Source organism: Psittacula echo (genome assembly GCF_963264785.1).
Source record: "Psittacula echo genome assembly, chromosome: 9".
Classification (NCBI taxonomy): Eukaryota; Metazoa; Chordata; class Aves; order Psittaciformes; family Psittacidae; genus Psittacula; species Psittacula echo.
Window position 1 is genome coordinate 20,365,896 of NC_137745.1, and position 18,612 is coordinate 20,384,507.

The 18,612-nt window shown below is 41.6% G+C and overlaps 1 protein-coding gene across 6 annotated transcripts in view; it reads left to right on the top strand.

The window, feature by feature from the left end:
• Positions 1 to 18,612, top strand: part of TMCC1 (transmembrane and coiled-coil domain family 1) — an 87,884-nt gene that overhangs the window by 5,390 nt on the left and 63,882 nt on the right. Inside the window, exons 3-5 of one of the 6 annotated variants that reach the window (XM_080625722.1) lie at positions 6,463 to 6,552; positions 9,687 to 9,747; positions 11,545 to 13,107. In XM_080625722.1, coding sequence (XP_080481848.1) covers positions 12,550 to 13,107 — 558 coding nt within the window. In that variant the 5' untranslated portion in view covers positions 6,463 to 6,552; positions 9,687 to 9,747; positions 11,545 to 12,549. Of the gene's footprint in view, positions 1 to 6,462; positions 6,553 to 9,686; positions 13,108 to 18,612 lie in introns of those variants that run through there. The other 5 variants (XM_080625721.1, XM_080625724.1, XM_080625725.1 and 2 more) reach the window with 5 other exon arrangements.

An 18,612-nucleotide genomic window follows, 5' to 3' on the forward strand; every position in this document is an offset into this window, starting at 1 on the left:
TGATGGACTGGATGATCTCAGGAGTGGATATCTGCAGGGTTCAGTGAGGCTGCACTTTAAAATAGCTGTTGATGTGGCTGTTTCATGGAACCAAGTTCCCTACTCTGTGCCTTTGGCAGTTAATGCCACGATGCACCAGCAGGTCTGGCTCATTCTTTAAATGCCTTAAGTAGCACTCTAAAAGCTGTCAAAAGTTCTGTAGTGAGGATTGTAATAAATTGCAGCTGATCTTATGCATGTCCTTTGGTGGCACTGAGGAGTAATTGATAGCTATTAACCAACAATTTGGTGTGAAAAAATGGTGTCTACTGAAACTGGGACTTCCTGAACAATTTGATCTTAAGTGGGTTTGACCTACAGTTTCAAAACAACTTCTTTCAAAGCAGAAATGCTGTCAGAAAGAAACCTATTGTGCAATAAAGGCAAAGATTGCTAATTTGTCTTGTGACCAGCTGCAATGTTGGTGTCAAAAAGATGTGCATTTATTACTCTGATGGATGAAAGCTCATTTCTTGGGGTTTTGGAATTGGAGTTACTGATTATTTTAAGTTGACTTTCCTGTTAACAGCTGCTGTTGTGGACCTTCAGTACCCATTGTGTAACTGCATCTGTGATGCTCAGCTTATGTTTGTTCTTCAACTTTTTTTGCTGGGGGTGTCACTAAAGAAACGTTTGTTTGCCAGCAGTGTGGCACCTTTACAATTCTGGTGTGGGTCTGGCTCTCTTACAATGGCAATTGCTAAGGAAAAGCCACCCTGAGATCACATCACTTAGCTGCAGAACTTTCATCTAACATCTCCAGAGACTCTGGAAGAGGCACAGGTGGCAATGAAAGCAAAGTTTAAAGCCACACCTAAAGGAAGGCAGACATTCCAAAATCTGTGACTGCCTGTGCTTTAGAGAGCAGTTGAGACTGGTGAGCAGGTTGGGGATTTCAGGTTTAGGAATTCTCTGGCCCCAGTGTATGGGAGGTAATTTGTTTAAATCTTCAGTATCTTCTTTTTTTCCTCTTTTTGGTTTTAGCTTTTTTTAATCCATGTGTGAGATGGTCGCCTGTAAAAGTGTTCAAATATTTGTTGTTATTAATGTTAATTAAAGTCCACCTGGAAAAAGTGATGGAGGAAAGCTTCTGGAGACTTGCTGCTCAAACAGTCTCAATTTTCTGCGAGCTCTAAGAAATTAATTGATAACTGAATGGTAGAGGGAAATTGTTAAACTTTGGCTTGGGATATGCTTAATATGATTGGGAATATGGGCAGCTTGCAATAAAAATGTAGGTTGGGGGAAAATTTGAAAGTGAACCATGAACCTAACCTAATGTTACTTTATTTTGTCTTCATGTTCAAATACTCACTTAAACATTCACTTAAGTAAACATCAGATGTTTGTATGACTGAATGGCTACCCTGTATACCTGAATACAAGCTTTGGGCCTGACTGGCTGGAAAGATGCCTGTAGAAGGTGACCCAGGAGTTATGGTGGACACGTAAGATGAACGAGAATTATGTAAGGAGCCATTAACATGGGTCTTGGTTTTGGCTCTGGTTATAAGCCTGCATCTCCTCAGTGGTATGTAAACTTAAGCCTTATTTCAAACCAATCTGCTCCCTTTTATGCTGCTTTGGGTAAAGATTTTGTAGATATTTTTTTCATGTGGACTCTGCCATGAATGTAGGAGGAAACATTCTGATTTTGGCTGAGGCTTTAAATGTATGACTGCTTGATTCCCATTGGCAAGCAAGTTGTCAAGCCCAGTTTCTTTATAGCAGAATCACCGAGTTTACTGCCTTTGTGCAGTTGGATGTGGAGGTGGATATTGAAGACCATATTTGTGTGTGTGGCTGCTTTAGCTGTGCTATGTTTGTGCAGTTAGCGCGTGTTCTCTCTAAGAAGGCATAACTATTAGGAAAGGACAATAGATTGGCATCAGCATTTTTGTTCTTGAGTCTGAAAAGTGTAGGCCTTCACTCCTTTTAAAAGCCTTCTCAAGACTAGTCAGCTGAAGTTGAATAGATCTCACCTTCCAGTAAAATATTCATGATGTCCATGTAAAAAAGGTGACTCAAAGTAAATATGGAACAGTGATCATACTTCTGGTATAACAAAACTTGCACTAAAAAGGTCCCACATAAGTGCACAAGCAATGGAGAAGATTTGGAGAAGTGGCTATAGGGAGTCAAGTTAAAAACACGTCATGCCTGTATCCTGTTTCTGTTGGCAGCTGGTAGCAGATTCTTAGGAATGAGTGTAGGTGAGGAGGTGTGGATAGAGTAGTTTTTCTGGTAGGTCCTCCCAGCCTCTGTCAAATGTTGGCAGTGTTTAATGGGCAAACAACATCTTGTTTGTAGCCCTGCAGGGAGGGACTTGCTAATGCTTAATTAGAAAAATCTATTTAAACAAATCAGCTCCAGATTAGTGTTATACTAATATAAGTTTTTCAGAGTTGCACTTAATTAAGAGCTCCCTGGACCAGCTCACTTGAAGGATCAGGAAGGACAATTTTCTTCTAAAGAGCAGGATGAATCTACTGTATCATGAATATGAAAGGCAGCTTGGAAGTGGTAGAGTGATGTAAGCCATGGGTTTGCTAGTGAGTCCTGTTAGACAAATTCAGATTAGAAGTTATCTTGCCTGTTTTGTGTCATGTTTTAAGCAATGCTAACGCAATGAGCTGTCAGGTTTTGCAGCCTGCAAGCAGGTTTCTCCAGTGACAGCAGTCTCCAGAGCTTTTCAGGTACCCTTTTCAACAGTAGAGAGGGAACTAGCACACGAGATGCATATTGCTGCTTTTGAGTCCAAGTTCTATGTCTGTGTGGAATGGTTAAGGCGCCCTGTTTAGGGCAGATGTGTTGAGGGTCTGGGTTGCAGTGTGGGGATGTTATCAGTGTTTGGATTAGTAGACTTTTCCCCATTTTGGGACTGAGTATGGTTTGAGTGAGTCTTTGTAAACTGTTTTAAGTCAGACTTCTACTTTGTAACTCGTTTAATGCTAAACATCAGTGAAAGGCTTTCATCTTTCATGTACCTAATACCAAACCCACCTGAATCAATGGGAAAGGCATTGTGATTTTGCTGAGCTGAATTAAAACTTCTTTTGATTTGTGTTTTAGTCTCAGTAAGTTGAGTCAACACTTCTGAAAGATCAGAGAATTAATACTGGGTTTGAGTCATCAGGGGGAGTATTTTACCACTCTGTGCCAGGTTAGTTCTACTTTCTTCTTTCACAAGTCATTGTAAATGTGATACTTTCCAAAATTCAGGGCTAAAAGCACATGTTAAAATTGCACATAGCGTGGGTTGGTGGTAGATGGTATCTTTCTTTACAAGCCTGCTAATTTAACTTGCGTTAACCCTCTTACAACTCCAAGCCTGGAATAAGCCTTTCTTTGAGAACTAGAATTGCTAAATCTTGCCAGCTTCTGTGCTGGCCTTGTCACAGCTGAATCTGCTAGGAGTTAAAATGAGAGGCCATCTCTTGTTTTTGTGACTAGCATGCTTAAAAGTCTCTGTAATGCCTGAAATAGCTGCAGCATAACCTTTTGTCATTCCTTGGGAGTAGAATGAAAATATCTGTATTTCCACTTTGCGATTCACTTGTTCCTGACATTTGAATCAGCTTTAACACAATGAAAGTGGCAGCATCTCCTGGCAGACAGGCAATGAGGATAAGAGCACTTTTGATCTCTCCCCTGCTGCCCCTTCCTCTCCTGGAAAGGTCCTGCCAAAATGTTTGGCATACCATAGTAATGTTGGGTTTTTCCAGATGCTGGAGAATCTCATGCAGATAAAGCAAATGTTAGTAGGAAAAGTGGATAGTAGGAGTGCAGCTGACCACAGAAACATCTGAGATGCTTCAAGGAATTAAATCTGTTCTGGTGAAATTTCTTTAAAGAGGGGGAAGCAAAAAGAAGTTGAATTACTGCTTTTCACGTTTGCATGTATAGAATTCATTTTATATTTGAAGGTAGGCTTTCCTGTTTGTGTACTGCTCTGAACAGGCTAAATATGGGTTCCCGCCAGCGAAGGTGTACCATAGCTGGTCTTACCCACGCTAATGAAAGTTGTATGTGCTGTGGTAAAATTGGAATGTACTTCTGCTGAATATCCCTGCAATGGTGAAAATTGATAAAGCAGTGTAAGAGTGTCTTCAAACAACAAACTATGGCTTGATTTGACAACAGGACTCAATGCTTAAAGCTGCACTTTAAATGAGACATCTATATGCAGGCATCTAGTGAAAAATGACTTGTTGCTAATGATGATGTTAGTCTGTACCGCTGGCCTGTAATCCTGGTCTATTTGTTCCTTATTTACATACATAAAGAGCTCTTTGTGGAAGACACAGTATTTTGCATATTTGCTTGCTACATCCTCACTCTTTTCTCTCAGGGAAGGTAGTTTTTCTGTTTATAAAATGTGGGATTTGAACTGTAAGTGTGCAGTTATTCTTGTTTTGACGAATCCTTGCTGAATCCCATGTGAGTTCCTGGTTTTCTGGCTATTGTGGCCATAGCTTCAGATATGAGGCTTTTGATAACACCATTTTGGAGTCATGTGGCCTGTCTCTTTACTGATTCCCTTCTTGAGCCTTATACCAAAGCTGTTCTAACCAGCAGTGTGATCAGATTCTTCCCCCAGGCCCATTTTCCTTCCAGGCTGAGTTATTTTTTGTTTTGGCTCTCATCACGGCCCCACAAGCAGCTGTGCCTGCAGCAGCTCACATGTGGGTGCCATGCTGTGGGGCTGAAAATGAGCCACAGGGGGCAAGAGAGGTTGGAAAGTCTTTGAATTGCTGTTTCTGATGTACTCCTCGCATTGTGGAAGGCCAGCCTTGGTTCCCTGCTTGAACCTGGAGATGGGCCCTTCAGATATCCTCCTCCAGTGGAGCACTGGATCCAGGATATGCAGTGCACTTGCTTGGTGTAGGGCATGTGAATATGGTTAAAGCTTTTTTGCTGTTAGCAGAAAGCAGAGATGTTCATGAGGAAATGCTGCAGTTTGGCTATTTTTGAATTTGCTTTTGAAGATGGGTCGGTGAGGATGTGGCTCTTCTGAAACCGATCACTGAATCAAGTGGAAGTCAGCTGGTGGCAAATTGTGCAGTTGTAAATTGCAGCCTTGTGTAACTTCTTCCACAGGACACATGCTTGTGGTGGATGCAGTGTAAAACTACTACTTTTTAATCCATCTGGTTAGAAAGAAAGACTTGCTAATGGGCAAGTTCCCTCTTCTGTCTGGTAAAACAGATGGTCTTTATAAGAATTCTTTGTGTATACCCAGCTCCGTCAAATTTGGTTTTCTTCTAAAATGCCTGCGGGCTGCACTTTGTGTTGTCACTGAACTTAAATACGTGCACAAAAATTTTCCTAGAAAACGCATAGGAAGAATATAATTGCAAATGTTGGCAAACTGGAAGGCTTCAGTTAAACCTTTCTTTAATCTTTATTTATCTTTCTTGAAGCACTGGTTTTGCTCATTTGATGTGAAATAGCCTGCGAGTAGCCTTTTCCAGGAAAGGGTAGTTTTAAAGTGGTTTTGGTAGGTTCCAGGTATGGTAGTGTACACTGCTGCAAGTACATCAGAAGGCAGCAGCAGTGAGGACCTGTTTCTATAGGATATGGATCTGAGAAGAGGCTAATGTTGAAAAATCACCTTCTGGTATCTCTGAACATGCTATCCTTGCACATACAAGCATGTGAAGCAGTAATGGATGCAGTGGTAGAAATGGTGAATACGTTTTGGTGTGCCAAAGCATGAATCTTCTGCTGACGAGCCCCTTGAAATGACCATTTGTTGATGTGTCATGTGCAGCACACCCCTAATAAACAAGTGGATAGACTGTGTAGGTGTATTTTAGGCTTGTGAGGATTCTAGGAGAGAGATTGTATGTCTCGGGTTTTGCATGGGCTTAGACTTAGTGCTGCTTTTGTCCTTGAATATCTTAAAATCTTAAGTTGCTCCTTGGTGATGATTGTGTAATTCATACATAAGTTCTCTACCAGCCTCTTATTTTATTAACAATGTGCTGGTGTGAGTTTTTGTGTTCTTTGGTGTTCATACAACTGGTTCATTGTGTAAATTATGGCATTAATAAATGAAGAATTCATTTACAGTGCATGTGTCAGTTGACTTAATCCTTTTACCAAAAGAATACAGTCGGCTACCTTTCTAAAATTCATCAGCTTGGCCCTCTGAGCTTGAGTTATTCTTAATGGACATCTGTACACCTTGCCTTCAAAGGAATACAGGTGTTTTGCTTCATTATCAAGTGTTTCAGTAGAGCATCTTCGCCGGTATTACCCTCAGTGTTACTCCATTTTTCAGCTAGCTGGGTTGTTCATACATTGCGTATGGGCAAACATTAGGCACAGAGGCTGACTTGCTCAAGGTCTTCTGACAAGAGTGACAAAGCTGGTTTAGCCCAGGATTTCCATTCTCTCAGCTTGTTCTTTATCTACCAGATTCTGTTCCTGCTGAATCTGTGGTGTGAGAAGAGACAGCAAGGGTAGCAGAGATGGCATCGTTCAGCTGATTTCCTTCTTGACTTCTTGGTAAGTTGGGAGTAGGTTGGAGCGTTTAGGGAAATTATTAGGCAGAAATTGGTAAAACCTGTTCTACAATGTTGGGTTTGCTGTGTAACACACTACAGCTGGCTTAAAGACCAAGCTGTAGGTCTCTTTCTTTGCCCTGTGACCCTTGTTCCTGTTAAAGTGGCAGTTTCTGTCCATCTGGTGCACCCTTTCTCAGTGTACTGAATGGTGTGGGCTTCTTTTGCAGAGCCTTGTGGATTAATTCAGTGAATTCCTGCACATGCCTCCTGCCATTCCTTCCAGTTTCATCAGAAGTAGCTGGCTTCAGGCTATTCCCCTTTTCTAAAATCTTAGATGCAGAACTTCAGCAGAAGTTTGACTTGTTTTACACATACCTGAAGATGTTTCACACACACGCCCCCATCTCCCAGCTGCACTATTTAATATGCTGAGTCTTTCTGGTTTTGCCTCTGTTTGCTGTTTTCAGTCGTACTCCATTTCTGTTCTTTCATAAGAGTATTGTCAGTGTCAGGGTTGTCGCCAGGTGGGGGCCTTTGTCTGCTGTCTACCTCTTATCCCTGTTTTTTCTTTTGGACTTCACTAAAATTCCAGTAAATATTTTCTTGGGTGAATTTTGGAGAAGAAGGAAGAAGAATTATGTCTTGAAAACTACACTCATCCTTTCCATTAACAGTAGTACTGTTTTCTGTTAGTTCCCCCCCATGTTGTGCAATCTTTCTTATGTTATTTGCATTAATTATTTCTTGTAGGCCTTTTTCTTCTCTTCTTGACCAGTTCTCCACTCTGACTTTTAAAAAATTGTTACAATAGCTGAAAATATCTGTTATAATGGCTAAATGTACCTGTTTCTCCAGGTATTGGGTAGTTGTGCCACTATCCAATTGCTTTTTTTGGATCAAATTGCTTACTCTCATTGTTGCCTTCCTCCTTGAATGTTTTCCAAGCTGCAGTCCTCTTGAGTCTTACATCCATTCCGGTTTCTTTTGAGTTCTTCTCTCTGACAGGCTTAGCTGCGCACACCCGAAGCTTTGTCTCCTTAGTTGCTCTGCTGCTTCCTGCTGCTGAACAATGATGCTTTTAAAATATCGTAATCCTCCTGCAAATATAAATCATTTCTAGGGTTCCCAGTTCCCATAATTTTCCCATGGTTTTCCAGTGTGTGACTGTTGCCCTTGTAGTTTTTTTCTTACTAAACTCTTTGCCTAGATACAGAATCCATTTTGGGATGAATTTCTGAAAATAATATGGGATTTCTCAGACTAAGCTGGGCTATTTCTTAATGGAAATGATTTGTAACCTGAAGCAACTAAAAAATGGTTTTCTTTTGCCAAACAGGAGGAATGGCGAGCATCTCCTATGTAAAATCCCTGCTAACTGTGGACTACAGCTCCATGATAAGCTATTAAACTGGAATGTGTGTTTATGGAATGTGAGGGTTCCTTAAGTAATAGTACTTCAACATGAACATTAATATTTGAAGATGTTCAGATACAGCATAGATAATAGGTATTTGAAACATTCTACAGAAAGGCAGGATCTTTTTCTTTTGTTGAAAATTATCTTTTTCTTCCCCATTTCTACAGTTCTGTACTGTTGTAACAAGTACTGCAGTTGAAGTTAAGTCAGCTCTGAGCTGGGTTTCAGTGGTAACTTCAGAGATTACTTACAGAGAACTGTGGTTTTGAAGGGGAATTCATTAAGCTGATGCAGTTGTGCTAAGTAAATGGCTCTGCAATAGGGCCATTATATATGCAAAAAAAGAAGGCTGTGTCTACTCTTCATAAGTACAGGAAAGGGCAGGAATTTTGATTAGCCCAGTGCAGTAGCTTTGCAAAGCTCAGGAAGAAGTAGAAAGGCTCTGAAGTGATGTTGGTGGCACCTCGTATGCTCACAATACCTCTGGCTCTGGGCCTCGCTCTCCACTTACACTGTTGCAGAAGTGTGGCTTCTTCTATGTTGAGATCTTTGAAAAAAAAGTCTTCATTCATTTTTCTAAGTTCTTCATATCTGCTGTCCCGTTCTCCATATCCTAGCATCCCACTCCAGTGGTTCTGAGTAACGTTCTCTTTATCTCTGCTATCTTGGAGGTGGGAAGCTGGCATGTAATAAAATGGTAAAATTGCCCAGCTGTGCAGAGGCTTGTAGTGTTCTGAGTGCTGTCACACAAAGCTTGTGTCCCTGTTTTCAAGAACTAGTTGAGTTACTGCTCACCTTTGTATTTCAGAATAGTGTAAGAGTCTGGCTGTTGATCCCGAGAAATGCAGTTGTTGTATCTGCTCTCTGCTGTCCTCTTTGTCGTCCTCTGCTGTGTTCTTCTAGCCAGCATCTGGCCTTGCTTTGGGCTTTTTGCAGAAACGTTGAACAGATCATTCACGTGCCCCTGAAATTCTCTGTTCCCCTTCTAGGGAAGGAGAGCGAAGCTGGGATGGCGTCCTCGGCCGGGTGCTTTGCCTCGGTTGAGCTCGGGTCTCTGAGTCCTTCACACTCGTTCAGTGTGGGGGCCCTGAGTGGGTCCACGGCCATGTCCCTGCATGGCTGGTGCAGTGTGCGGGGTCTGCCATTATGGGGGTGCTGCTCTGCACAGGGGTTGGTTTCATTTGCCCTCAGGCAGAAGGTGCTGTTAGTGCAGGGGCAGCTCAGCCAAAGGTGCTAGAGGCTTCTCTGATGAATGGACTGGAAGATGCTCATGTCTCAAGTGCTCTCAGTTCTTGTGTCCTGGTAGCTGAGCTCCAGGTAAACACGAGCAAGCTGTTTGACCTGTGCCCTGAACACTGGGATGACTGAGTAGGAGGAGAAAATGAAAACTGCATGGGCCAGTGTGACCTTGTAGGCTGGGACCCTGAAACCTACCTGGGCTTTCATCATATATTGGTGGCTGTAAACCCCAAAAGAAAGAGTTCCTTCAATAAGAGCTTCTTGATTAACTCTGTAAGATATAGTTATAACTTCAATTATATTTGTATCTCTCCAGTTATTTGAAAAAGTCTAAAATAGCCCAGCTTCCAGAGGCACCTGCATTTAAATGTTGGGAGGAGGAGGGGGGAGGAGGATGAGGATGGAACCTGCTGACTTTGTTTATGTACAACTTTCTTCCTATGTCCAAGAACTGCATCTCATACCCATTTCTTTTGCAGTTTTGTTCAGTGGAGGGACTGCTGTATGTCAGCCATGCTAAAGGGCAAGTGATGGAGGCAAGTACTAGTTTATATATTCACAGTTCTCTAATATTGTTTTTGCCAGTTTCTCCTTTTGAACTGTTTTGTTTCTGTGTGCTGATGTGAAATAACTGCACAATGAAGGGCAATATTCTGGGGTGTAATAATATTATAACATCTGCTCGGTGTGACTGTATATGAAATTGTGCATTTTGTCCCCGGTGTGTTGTACTCTTGTATGACTAAGAAACATGTTTCTGAACTTCATGCTATAAAGTACTTTATTTCCTATTCTCAAACAGAATATAATGGTGTTTTTGTTTTGGGGGGGAGGGAAGTACAAAACTTGAATCCTAATGCTGATTAATTCTGCTGATTGACAATTCTTCACATTTATGAGTAGCTTTTCCCCCAAAAGTAGATACTAGGACAAATAAGTACTTTTAAGAATCTTCATACCAGATGTGCAATTTGAAAAGCTCATTTCAGGCTCACAACAGACTCATCACATGGAAACACAAGTAGTCAGAAGACCACAAGGCCTTGGAGAGAGGGCTCAGTATAGTTTCAGGGGTAGTAGTGACACGTTTGTGAGCTCACTGTTGGCTGACTTGTTTCAGGTCTATAAATTGACACAGAGCTAATTTAAGAAGGATAATGCTTTCCAGAAGGTAATGCATGGAACTCTAGTTAGACTGAAGTGGTGTTCTTTCAGATCAGCAGTATTACCAGTGATAATCTGGATAGGAAGCATGCAGGACATCACAAATATACTGCTTAGAAGGTGTATTGGGCATCTTTGATATGAACTACAGTTCTTCATGAGTCCTGACTGAAAAATTAATACTGAGGGAATTGGCTGAAGTGAAAAAGGCAGTTATGGGTCAACTGTCAGATTTGTGTTTTGCATGTCTAATAATATGGGGACAGTGAGGTTTGTTCACTGAACCATTGTTGGATGAAAGGGCAACCTCTAGTTTTGTCTCTTTTCCCCACCAAATTAAATTGGCTGGAAGCCTGCAATTCAACTTTCTGGAAAACCTATTGCACAAGAAAAAAGAAAAGACAAATTGAGCTCAAAAGTCAAAGCATGGCACTGCTCATGAAGGCACTTGAAGCCATTTAAGAAACTGTTAAAAAATGCGCAGCCAGTCTTTTATTTTTACATAGTTGATTCTGCCACACAATTTCTGCATGAATTGGTAAATACATTGTATTTTCCGGTATGTAGTTTATTACTTTGCATTCAATGTCAAACTGGCCAATGTATTTACACTCAGTGGTTGTAGCATGTTCAAAGTACTGAGAGAAAATCCCGTATGACTCCAGCGTTTTGCTTTCTGTAAGTACAGAATTGCATCTTGCCTCCAGCTGATAGCAATGACATTTGAAAAAGAGCGTGAAGCAGCTCTTCTGATATTTTTGGATGCCAATTTGGAAAGCATTTTGGAATATCTGTTTAACCCATTCTGTCAGGTTTCAGATGCAAAAATTGAGTGCTCTAATGGTAACCTCAATGCATTGTGCTTCTGCAGCTGTTTTAAGAAAGAATGCTTTCAAATCCCAAACATATGTTGCATTTCAAATGAAATTTTGTTGCTGTTTTTATTTATTTTTTATTTAAACCCCAGGCAGCTTTCTGCCAAAATTGAAGTAGAACTCTGTGGTCTGGTTTCTGTATTTAGAGAAGCCTAATTAAAGCTTTCTCCTGCAAGAAAACAATGATCAGCTTCCGAGCATGTGATCTCATGGTGCTGATGTGAAACTCTTTCAGATAATGTGTCCTTCTTTCCTTCCTTCCTTCCTCATTCCTTTGCTGTACTTCTCCCATAGTGAGTTGCTATCTGAGTACTCAGCTGCAGCGTCTTATAACCAGCTCTTGCCTGAGCTTGGATGACAGGAAGGTTGAGCTGTCTTGGAGAAAAGCTGCGTGTTTCCTCTCTGCTAGAGACTGAGCTATACATACACGGTGCTGCTCCTGTTCAGATTGGTTGCTTAATCTACTTTTAAAAAGACATTTTTGTTTTCTCTGAGAACTATGGACAAGACTGTGCCAGTTGAAACCATTTCTCTTGCCTGTTCCTGCTTGAAGACAGATTTTCACATCTAGTCTCCAGTGCCATCAGCGGATGTTGGCAGTAATAAGCCATTTCTTACTATTTGGAAATGCATAACTGATTTGGAAGTGTTCTGTTTTCTTGCATATGCTAAATACTGCGAAGTTGAGCATTCTACAGGAAAATCAGGTAGGCTGAGCAGTTGTTACATTTGAAGCACGAAATACCAGATCTTTGTCAAGGAACAAAATAAGTTCTACCAAAGAGACTAGCATGCCCTTCAGAAGTTTAACTTCATGCTCTGTTAAATATTTTTGTGGGCTTGTTCTTAAAGAACAAAACCCCACTGGTTTCTCCTTGCTTCTCCCCCTTTTGAACAGCTTTTTTTACCTTCTTGCTTTCCTGTACCCTTTGTGCTGGGCTTCTTCCCCCAGATGATGAATGACTTGTCTCATACAAGCTTTGGCTTCTGCATACAGCCTAGATGCAACTAATACCACATGGAGGGATGCTTGGAAAACTGATATGTATTGTTTAGTTAATGGCATGTTTTGCGCTTTGGATCTTTTAACCCACTACTTTCTGCATGGATGTATAATAATGACTCTTTTGTTTAACATTAGATAAGCATGAGATCACCGTGGCACAGCTGCATGTGTAATCAGTCTTGAAGCAATTGCACACCTAATTGGCTGACAATCTTGGCATTTTAAAAACACACGCCTTTCAAAGACAGGGGACATAATTATATATGAATAGTGAAATAAACCTGTTGGGTGTCATCAATGGAGCCCTCTAGCACTGAACAGTTGTGTGATGACCCTGATCCTGGAGGCAAATCCCAAGATCAAGAGACCAAAAGGCAACATGAATCAGAGCAAAAATTATCAAAAATAACACATAATGCTTTGGAGAACATTAATGTGATTGGTCAAGGCTTGAAGCACCTTTTCCAGCATCAGCGCAGGAGGTCCTCAGTTTCTCCACATGATATTCAGCAAGCTCAGGCTGATCTGGAGCCTGACATGGATTTGGAAAGCCAAAGCGTCTGTGCTGAAATTGATGGTGTCTCCACCCACCCCACAGCTCTGAACCGCGTGCTCCAGCAGATCAGAGTGCCACCTAAAATGAAGAGAGGGACAAGCCTGCACAGCAGGTGGGGCAAGGCAGATGCCCCGAAAGGAAGCCCACAGATCAACAGGAGGTCTGCCCAAGATACTCAATCAGGTCGGCCCAGATCGTCATCTACTACTGATGCTCCCACGAACTTGTCCGTGATGGAGATTGCTTCTTCTATCTATGTAGGTGGAGATGAGGCCGCAGCAGCAGTAAGCTACTCAGCAGTAAGTTACTTTGGTCTTTATCATCTCTTTGTGTGTTTTCTTAAGGCTTTTAAATCCTGTTTTTAAAAACAAGTTTCTTTCAGCAAACACTAATACTACTGTGTTCAAAAGTTTCTTTAGTGGTGAAGCGAAGAGCTTAAAAGATGCAAACATTAGTCATTTTCTCACATGGCAGCTGGCTTATGTATTTGATCAGTGAAATGAGAGCTACTTTTGAAGCACATTAGGTTGGTTGGATGGCACACTACAGTCAAACAAGAAGTGATGGGAAGAGCAGCAGCCAGAGTAGTTCTCAGCAGCTGTTATCTAGCTCCTGCAACAAAACCTTGCATTTATGTAGACGGCTTTTTTCTTCCCCTCTTGTTTTACTGTGTATTTTATAAACTTGAGGAATTCCTGTTTGAGCAAATGGTGCTGTTGGTCTTCTAGGCTGCGGAGAGCCTCTGGTAACACTGGCTGCAGCCTGTGACTGAACTGCAATGCCAGGTTGGCTGAAACTGATCTAGATCAGCCTGGCTACTGTGCTGATACGGGATCACGGCTGTTTGTCCTGGTTTGTCAGGCCTCTGTGGAAAAAGCCTTCACTGAGATTACACTGTCTGTTCTGGGACATGTTCTTGCAAAGCTACGTGTATCTGCTTGTTGATGGTATCAAGAAGTAGTCCCTGTCTTACCATCTTACCAATTCAGTTGAAGGACACCTTTTTAAAAAAAAACAAAACCACCCAACAGCCCAACCCAACCTAGGTTTGTGATTCAACTTTAGATATAATATATATTTTCCTAAAATTCTTTGCAGCCTTGTTCAATAGTTGTTTGTTACTGGAGGATGAACCCTTTGATAAAGATAGGGAGCATTGTGAAATTGGTTTCTGGTTTGTGTGCTCTTAATTATAGAGTCTCTGACCATGACTCTTGGACCAAGAGAAACAATCCTGCTAGTGTTTGATGCTGTTAAGATAGCATGGTCCTGAAGTTTGTGTAGATTTTTCATTATGAAAATTTGCACTCATATAATACAGTTTCTTTGATGTTGTCTTGATAATGATGGATTGGGGATGAATAAGATCTCCTTAGTCATCTGGAGGTTGTCTCACCTTGCCTCTGCGCCAAGGTTATTCTCTTGTACGTTGTTTTCCTCCCCTTGAAACCTACTTTGAGATACTCTTAAGGGAAAACCTTTTCAGAGTTTTGGTGGTATAATATGCTCTCAATGTATTTTCCTGATAGTCATCTGGAAATTAGCATATCTTGCATTCACACATGGTAATTACAAAGTGTTAGCATACATTGCACTAGCATTCTAAGGCAGTGAGTGAAGTTTTCTCTTGGGAGAAGCACTGGAGGAGTCTGCCTGCAGCTGCATCTGAGGCTTTTGTTTCTGCCAACAGTTAAAAGAACAGAAATAGTAATAAAGTTGTCAGGAAAAGCATGGGCTCCCCTCAGATGGGTTAACTTCGCAATTGAGACATGCTGATCGAGCCATTAGGAGGCCTCTTAATAGCTCCGGGCTTATTTGCTTGCAATAAATAATAAATCACGAGTGAACTCGTGATCTGTGTTTTGGGAGAATTTTGGAGAATGTTTGTAGTTTTCAGAGTTTGTACCAAAATCCAGCAACCGAAGTTTATGAAGCAAGCTTCATATCCATCTTCAGCTGGATCAGGGTCTTCAGAGTGAGGTAGCCAAAGACAATCCACTGGAGTGTGGGAAGGAAGTATTTTTTGTACCATTAATAAGTAAAATATTTTTTGAAATAGTATTTTTATCTTTTCCTTTCTAATTTCCATTTTTGTTTGTTTTATAATGTACATAATGTATTCAGTAGGACGTTATGCAGCTTATAAATAAATACAAATGTATTGGCGGTCCATGCTCAAAATTTGTTTCTGGGTAGGGGTGTGCTGCTAGCCTGGATGAATTGGATCACTTGGCAGGAGAGACTGGAAAATGAGAACCATTAAGCTGCTATAACTGCATTCGGCTACAACATCTGCTATGTGTGGTAACAAATTTAGGAGTCAATTTTTGGTTGATAAAGGGCTTTGATTATTGAGAAGCAGCAGCTGTACTTCCTATTGAGATGTGTTTTCTCTGGATCTGCTACTTGACCAAGTTGTCACCATTGAGGTGGATGTGGCAGCGGTTCTGGTTGCTTTCTGCTGTGTCCTCAGGTGCTGTGCTCTGTGACTGGAGGAAAAGGGAATGCTCAGTCTTGCTCCCCTCTATTTAAGAGAGAAGGGAAGGGACTGGAGTCTAAAAGAAGCAAATGAAATGCATGTAAAGAAAGGCCTTCTTTGGGGGCTAAACCATTCAAGAAGCTCTGTGACCAGTTGTCTCCGTAGAGTTCAGTGAAATTCCAGCTGCTTTTTAGTATTTGCATATTGCACCATGCTTCCGGCAGAAAATACAGTTGTATACTATGGGTCTAAAGTGACATAGCCAAGGAAATGCTCCCTTGCTTTTTTTCTTTCTCCCACAGTTCAGGAAAATACACCTTTGTCTAATTTGGGCATTTCAGCCTGGTGGAGAAGCTTTGTACAGCATTTACAGTGTGCTCAAGCTGACCCCAAATTTAGGTTTTGCCCAAGAGGGTTTTCCTTTGTGATATTGAATTGATGGATGCAGTGGGAAGGGGCCAAGCAGTAAAACTGCTGGACCAGCCATCTCTGGATTGCATCTGGAGCATGACCCTGCACTGTAACATAGGCTTTTGGCAGGGTAAGGATCTAGAGCAGCTAAAGTTCCTGAGGTACGTGTAGAGAAATGGATCTCTCAAATCTTTGGAACATGAGAATGGAAAATCTGTATGCTGGTGGTATAAAATGTAGCGTGCTTGCTCACAAGCTGCTGTTACAGAAAGTGGCAGCAGCAGCGTCCTCATAGCATGTGAGCAAGAGGGAAGCAAGCAGCAGTTCCAGCAGTGGTCACGTTCTCCTCTTGGTACTTGTGTCTCTGTGGTGTGCATGCGGTGTGGGAGCACACGGCTGAGGGGAGCTAGGGAATAACACACCTCTTCTCTTGCATGACCCAGAGCACGTGTGCTGCTTTGGGATGTCATGTCATACCTCACCTTCCTTAACCTGAGCCCTCCCGTTCCTTTGCTCTAGCTGGGAATTGTTTCCTGATGCATGTTCTGAAAGCTATGAGTACACTTGCAGGTAGAACCCAAATAAACACTTTGGGAATGCCACAGCATTTGTTGGTAGGGCTTGGAGTTCTGTTGTATGAATATTTCCATTCTCGTTTGGTGTATTTCTTAAAATCTCACTTAGTTTTCTTTTAGATCACTCCCTAAAAAGAAAAACCTGACTCTGTTTTTCCTGGATTGTGCATAGTTGTAAGTGGGCTCAGAAACCTAGAGTGCCCTCGGACACATCAGCCTTTTCTAAGTAAGCTAAAGGCAAAAATCTCACATTGTGTAAGGTATGTTTTACTTCAGAGATTTGACATGTTTAAGTGTGCACTTAAGTGGAGACAGTACTGGTTCTGGCTGTACACTTATTTACGCATGTGAAATTACAGGATAAAGATGGCCCGTTGTTTAAAAGCATTAAATAGAAGATGCAATTAGATGAGCAAACCTTCACTTGATTTCTTTTCATTTGTTTCATATTCACTTTCTCAAGACTTCGTACATTTGTCTCCTTCAGCTCCTTGTGATCTTATCTTTTAAATAAGTTTGCCTTCATCAATTTCACGTCATTGATTTTGGTGTTTGCTGATGACAGTGAAGATGCTCAGACTCACCTGGCCTCAGCAGGGAGTATTTCCTTGCAAATTCTTTAAGAATTTCATAAATCCCAACTATAATTAGAAAAATATCACTGAGCTGCAGCACTGATCCATCTGTTGTGAACATATGGGCTATGCAAGCTACAAAGACAAAACCCCACAACACACGTAATGGAAAAGTTGTGATTTAATAATGACAAAACCAGCATAATTGTAGTCAAGTGGTCTAATTCTCATTTTTCTGATTCATGTCTTCTGTCACCAGCTGATCTGCTGGTCCCTATGCTGTTGTGGCGCTGCCTGTTTCTGCTCACAGTAGCTGTCTGCCTGTGTTCTGGAGCTTCTCTGCTCCCACCACACACTCAGTGTCAAGGCTGTGCCTGGTGCCTCAGTGCTCCATCATTGCCCTCTCATCCATCTCTACGCCTGGGGTTGGTGCTGCTCTTGTAGCAGAAATCCTAGCTTTGCTTCCCCTTCTTTCTTTGTTTTCCCCAGTGTTCAACTTTCTGTCATTTGGAAAAAGTAACGGACATTTTGTTCTCGTTTAATGACTTGTTACATTGTGGTGTGTTGAAAACGGTGGCGGTGTGTTCTGTTGGTAAGACAGCATCCTGTAGTCACTACATAATGCTGGCAGTGTCTGCAGTTAATAAGTCTAAGGTTTGCCTGTGACCGTAGAAGACTTTGCTACATGTAGATAGATGTAGGCGGTCACCAGACTTGGATTACTGAGATTAGAGGCTTGTAAAAGCATTGCAGGCTGCTGAGGAGTTGTCCATGCTTCTTACTGGAACAGCAGGAGTTTTACCTGTTGCAAATGTATTTGTGAAGCATGGATGAACAGGATCCCATGTGCTTCTGTCTGGAGTTTACTACTGAAGCTTAAGACCAGTTAAACACATCCAGACTATTTCCATACCTTCCATTTTTGTGGAGTCAAGCCACATCCGTCTGTATGAGCTGAGGCTGGTGATTTAAGTTTATGCTCAACTTTGCCTACGTAAATGCTGTTCTGAGCTTAATTAATGTTTGGGATTCATTTGCTGCTCAGTTGGTCATGCTGGAAACTGTTACACTTGCTTCTTAACACTAGGTGCTATGTCTGAGATACAGTGTGGAGAAGGAAAAAAATCTCTTATCTGTATCAGCATGGCCGTGTCAATGAGGTAACTGGCAAAAGTGAAAAGGAAATGTTGTAATTCATTTCCCTTGTATACTGTGAATAGCCAGGATCCCTCAGAGTGTGAAAGACCTGGAGCAGATCCTGGAACCTGCGTTCTCCACTTGCTCACTGCTGGGAAGCTTAGGAGGTTAATCTCCCCGAAATACTGTATTGTTAACCCAAAGTGTTTTGAGTTGTATTATTTCTTTTTCCCTTCCCTATGTTTTACGTGTGTATGCTGCAAACTTTTGGAGACAAAAGTCTGTGTGTGCTATCTAAAGACCGTGGCCCAGGGTCGGGGCTCAGCAAGGCAACGCCTTCCTCAGGTAATCGGGTTAGACCGAAGTGTTGGGTGCGTTGTGACTGCAGCTTGCAAAGGCAGTGGAACTGCTGCTTAGTGTGTTGATGTAACTTGGAGTTGTTATGTATGTTATATGATATATATCATACGAACAAAAGCATAATAAAATCTCTTCTGTATCTTTACAGCACTGGTTTATGTGAAATGCAGGGATAGGTCAGGGGCAGCTGTCAGTTTACCATGGGGTGGGATAGTCCCTTCCAGGTAAACGTCATACTGTTTTGCTATTGTAACTTGGCTTGTAAAG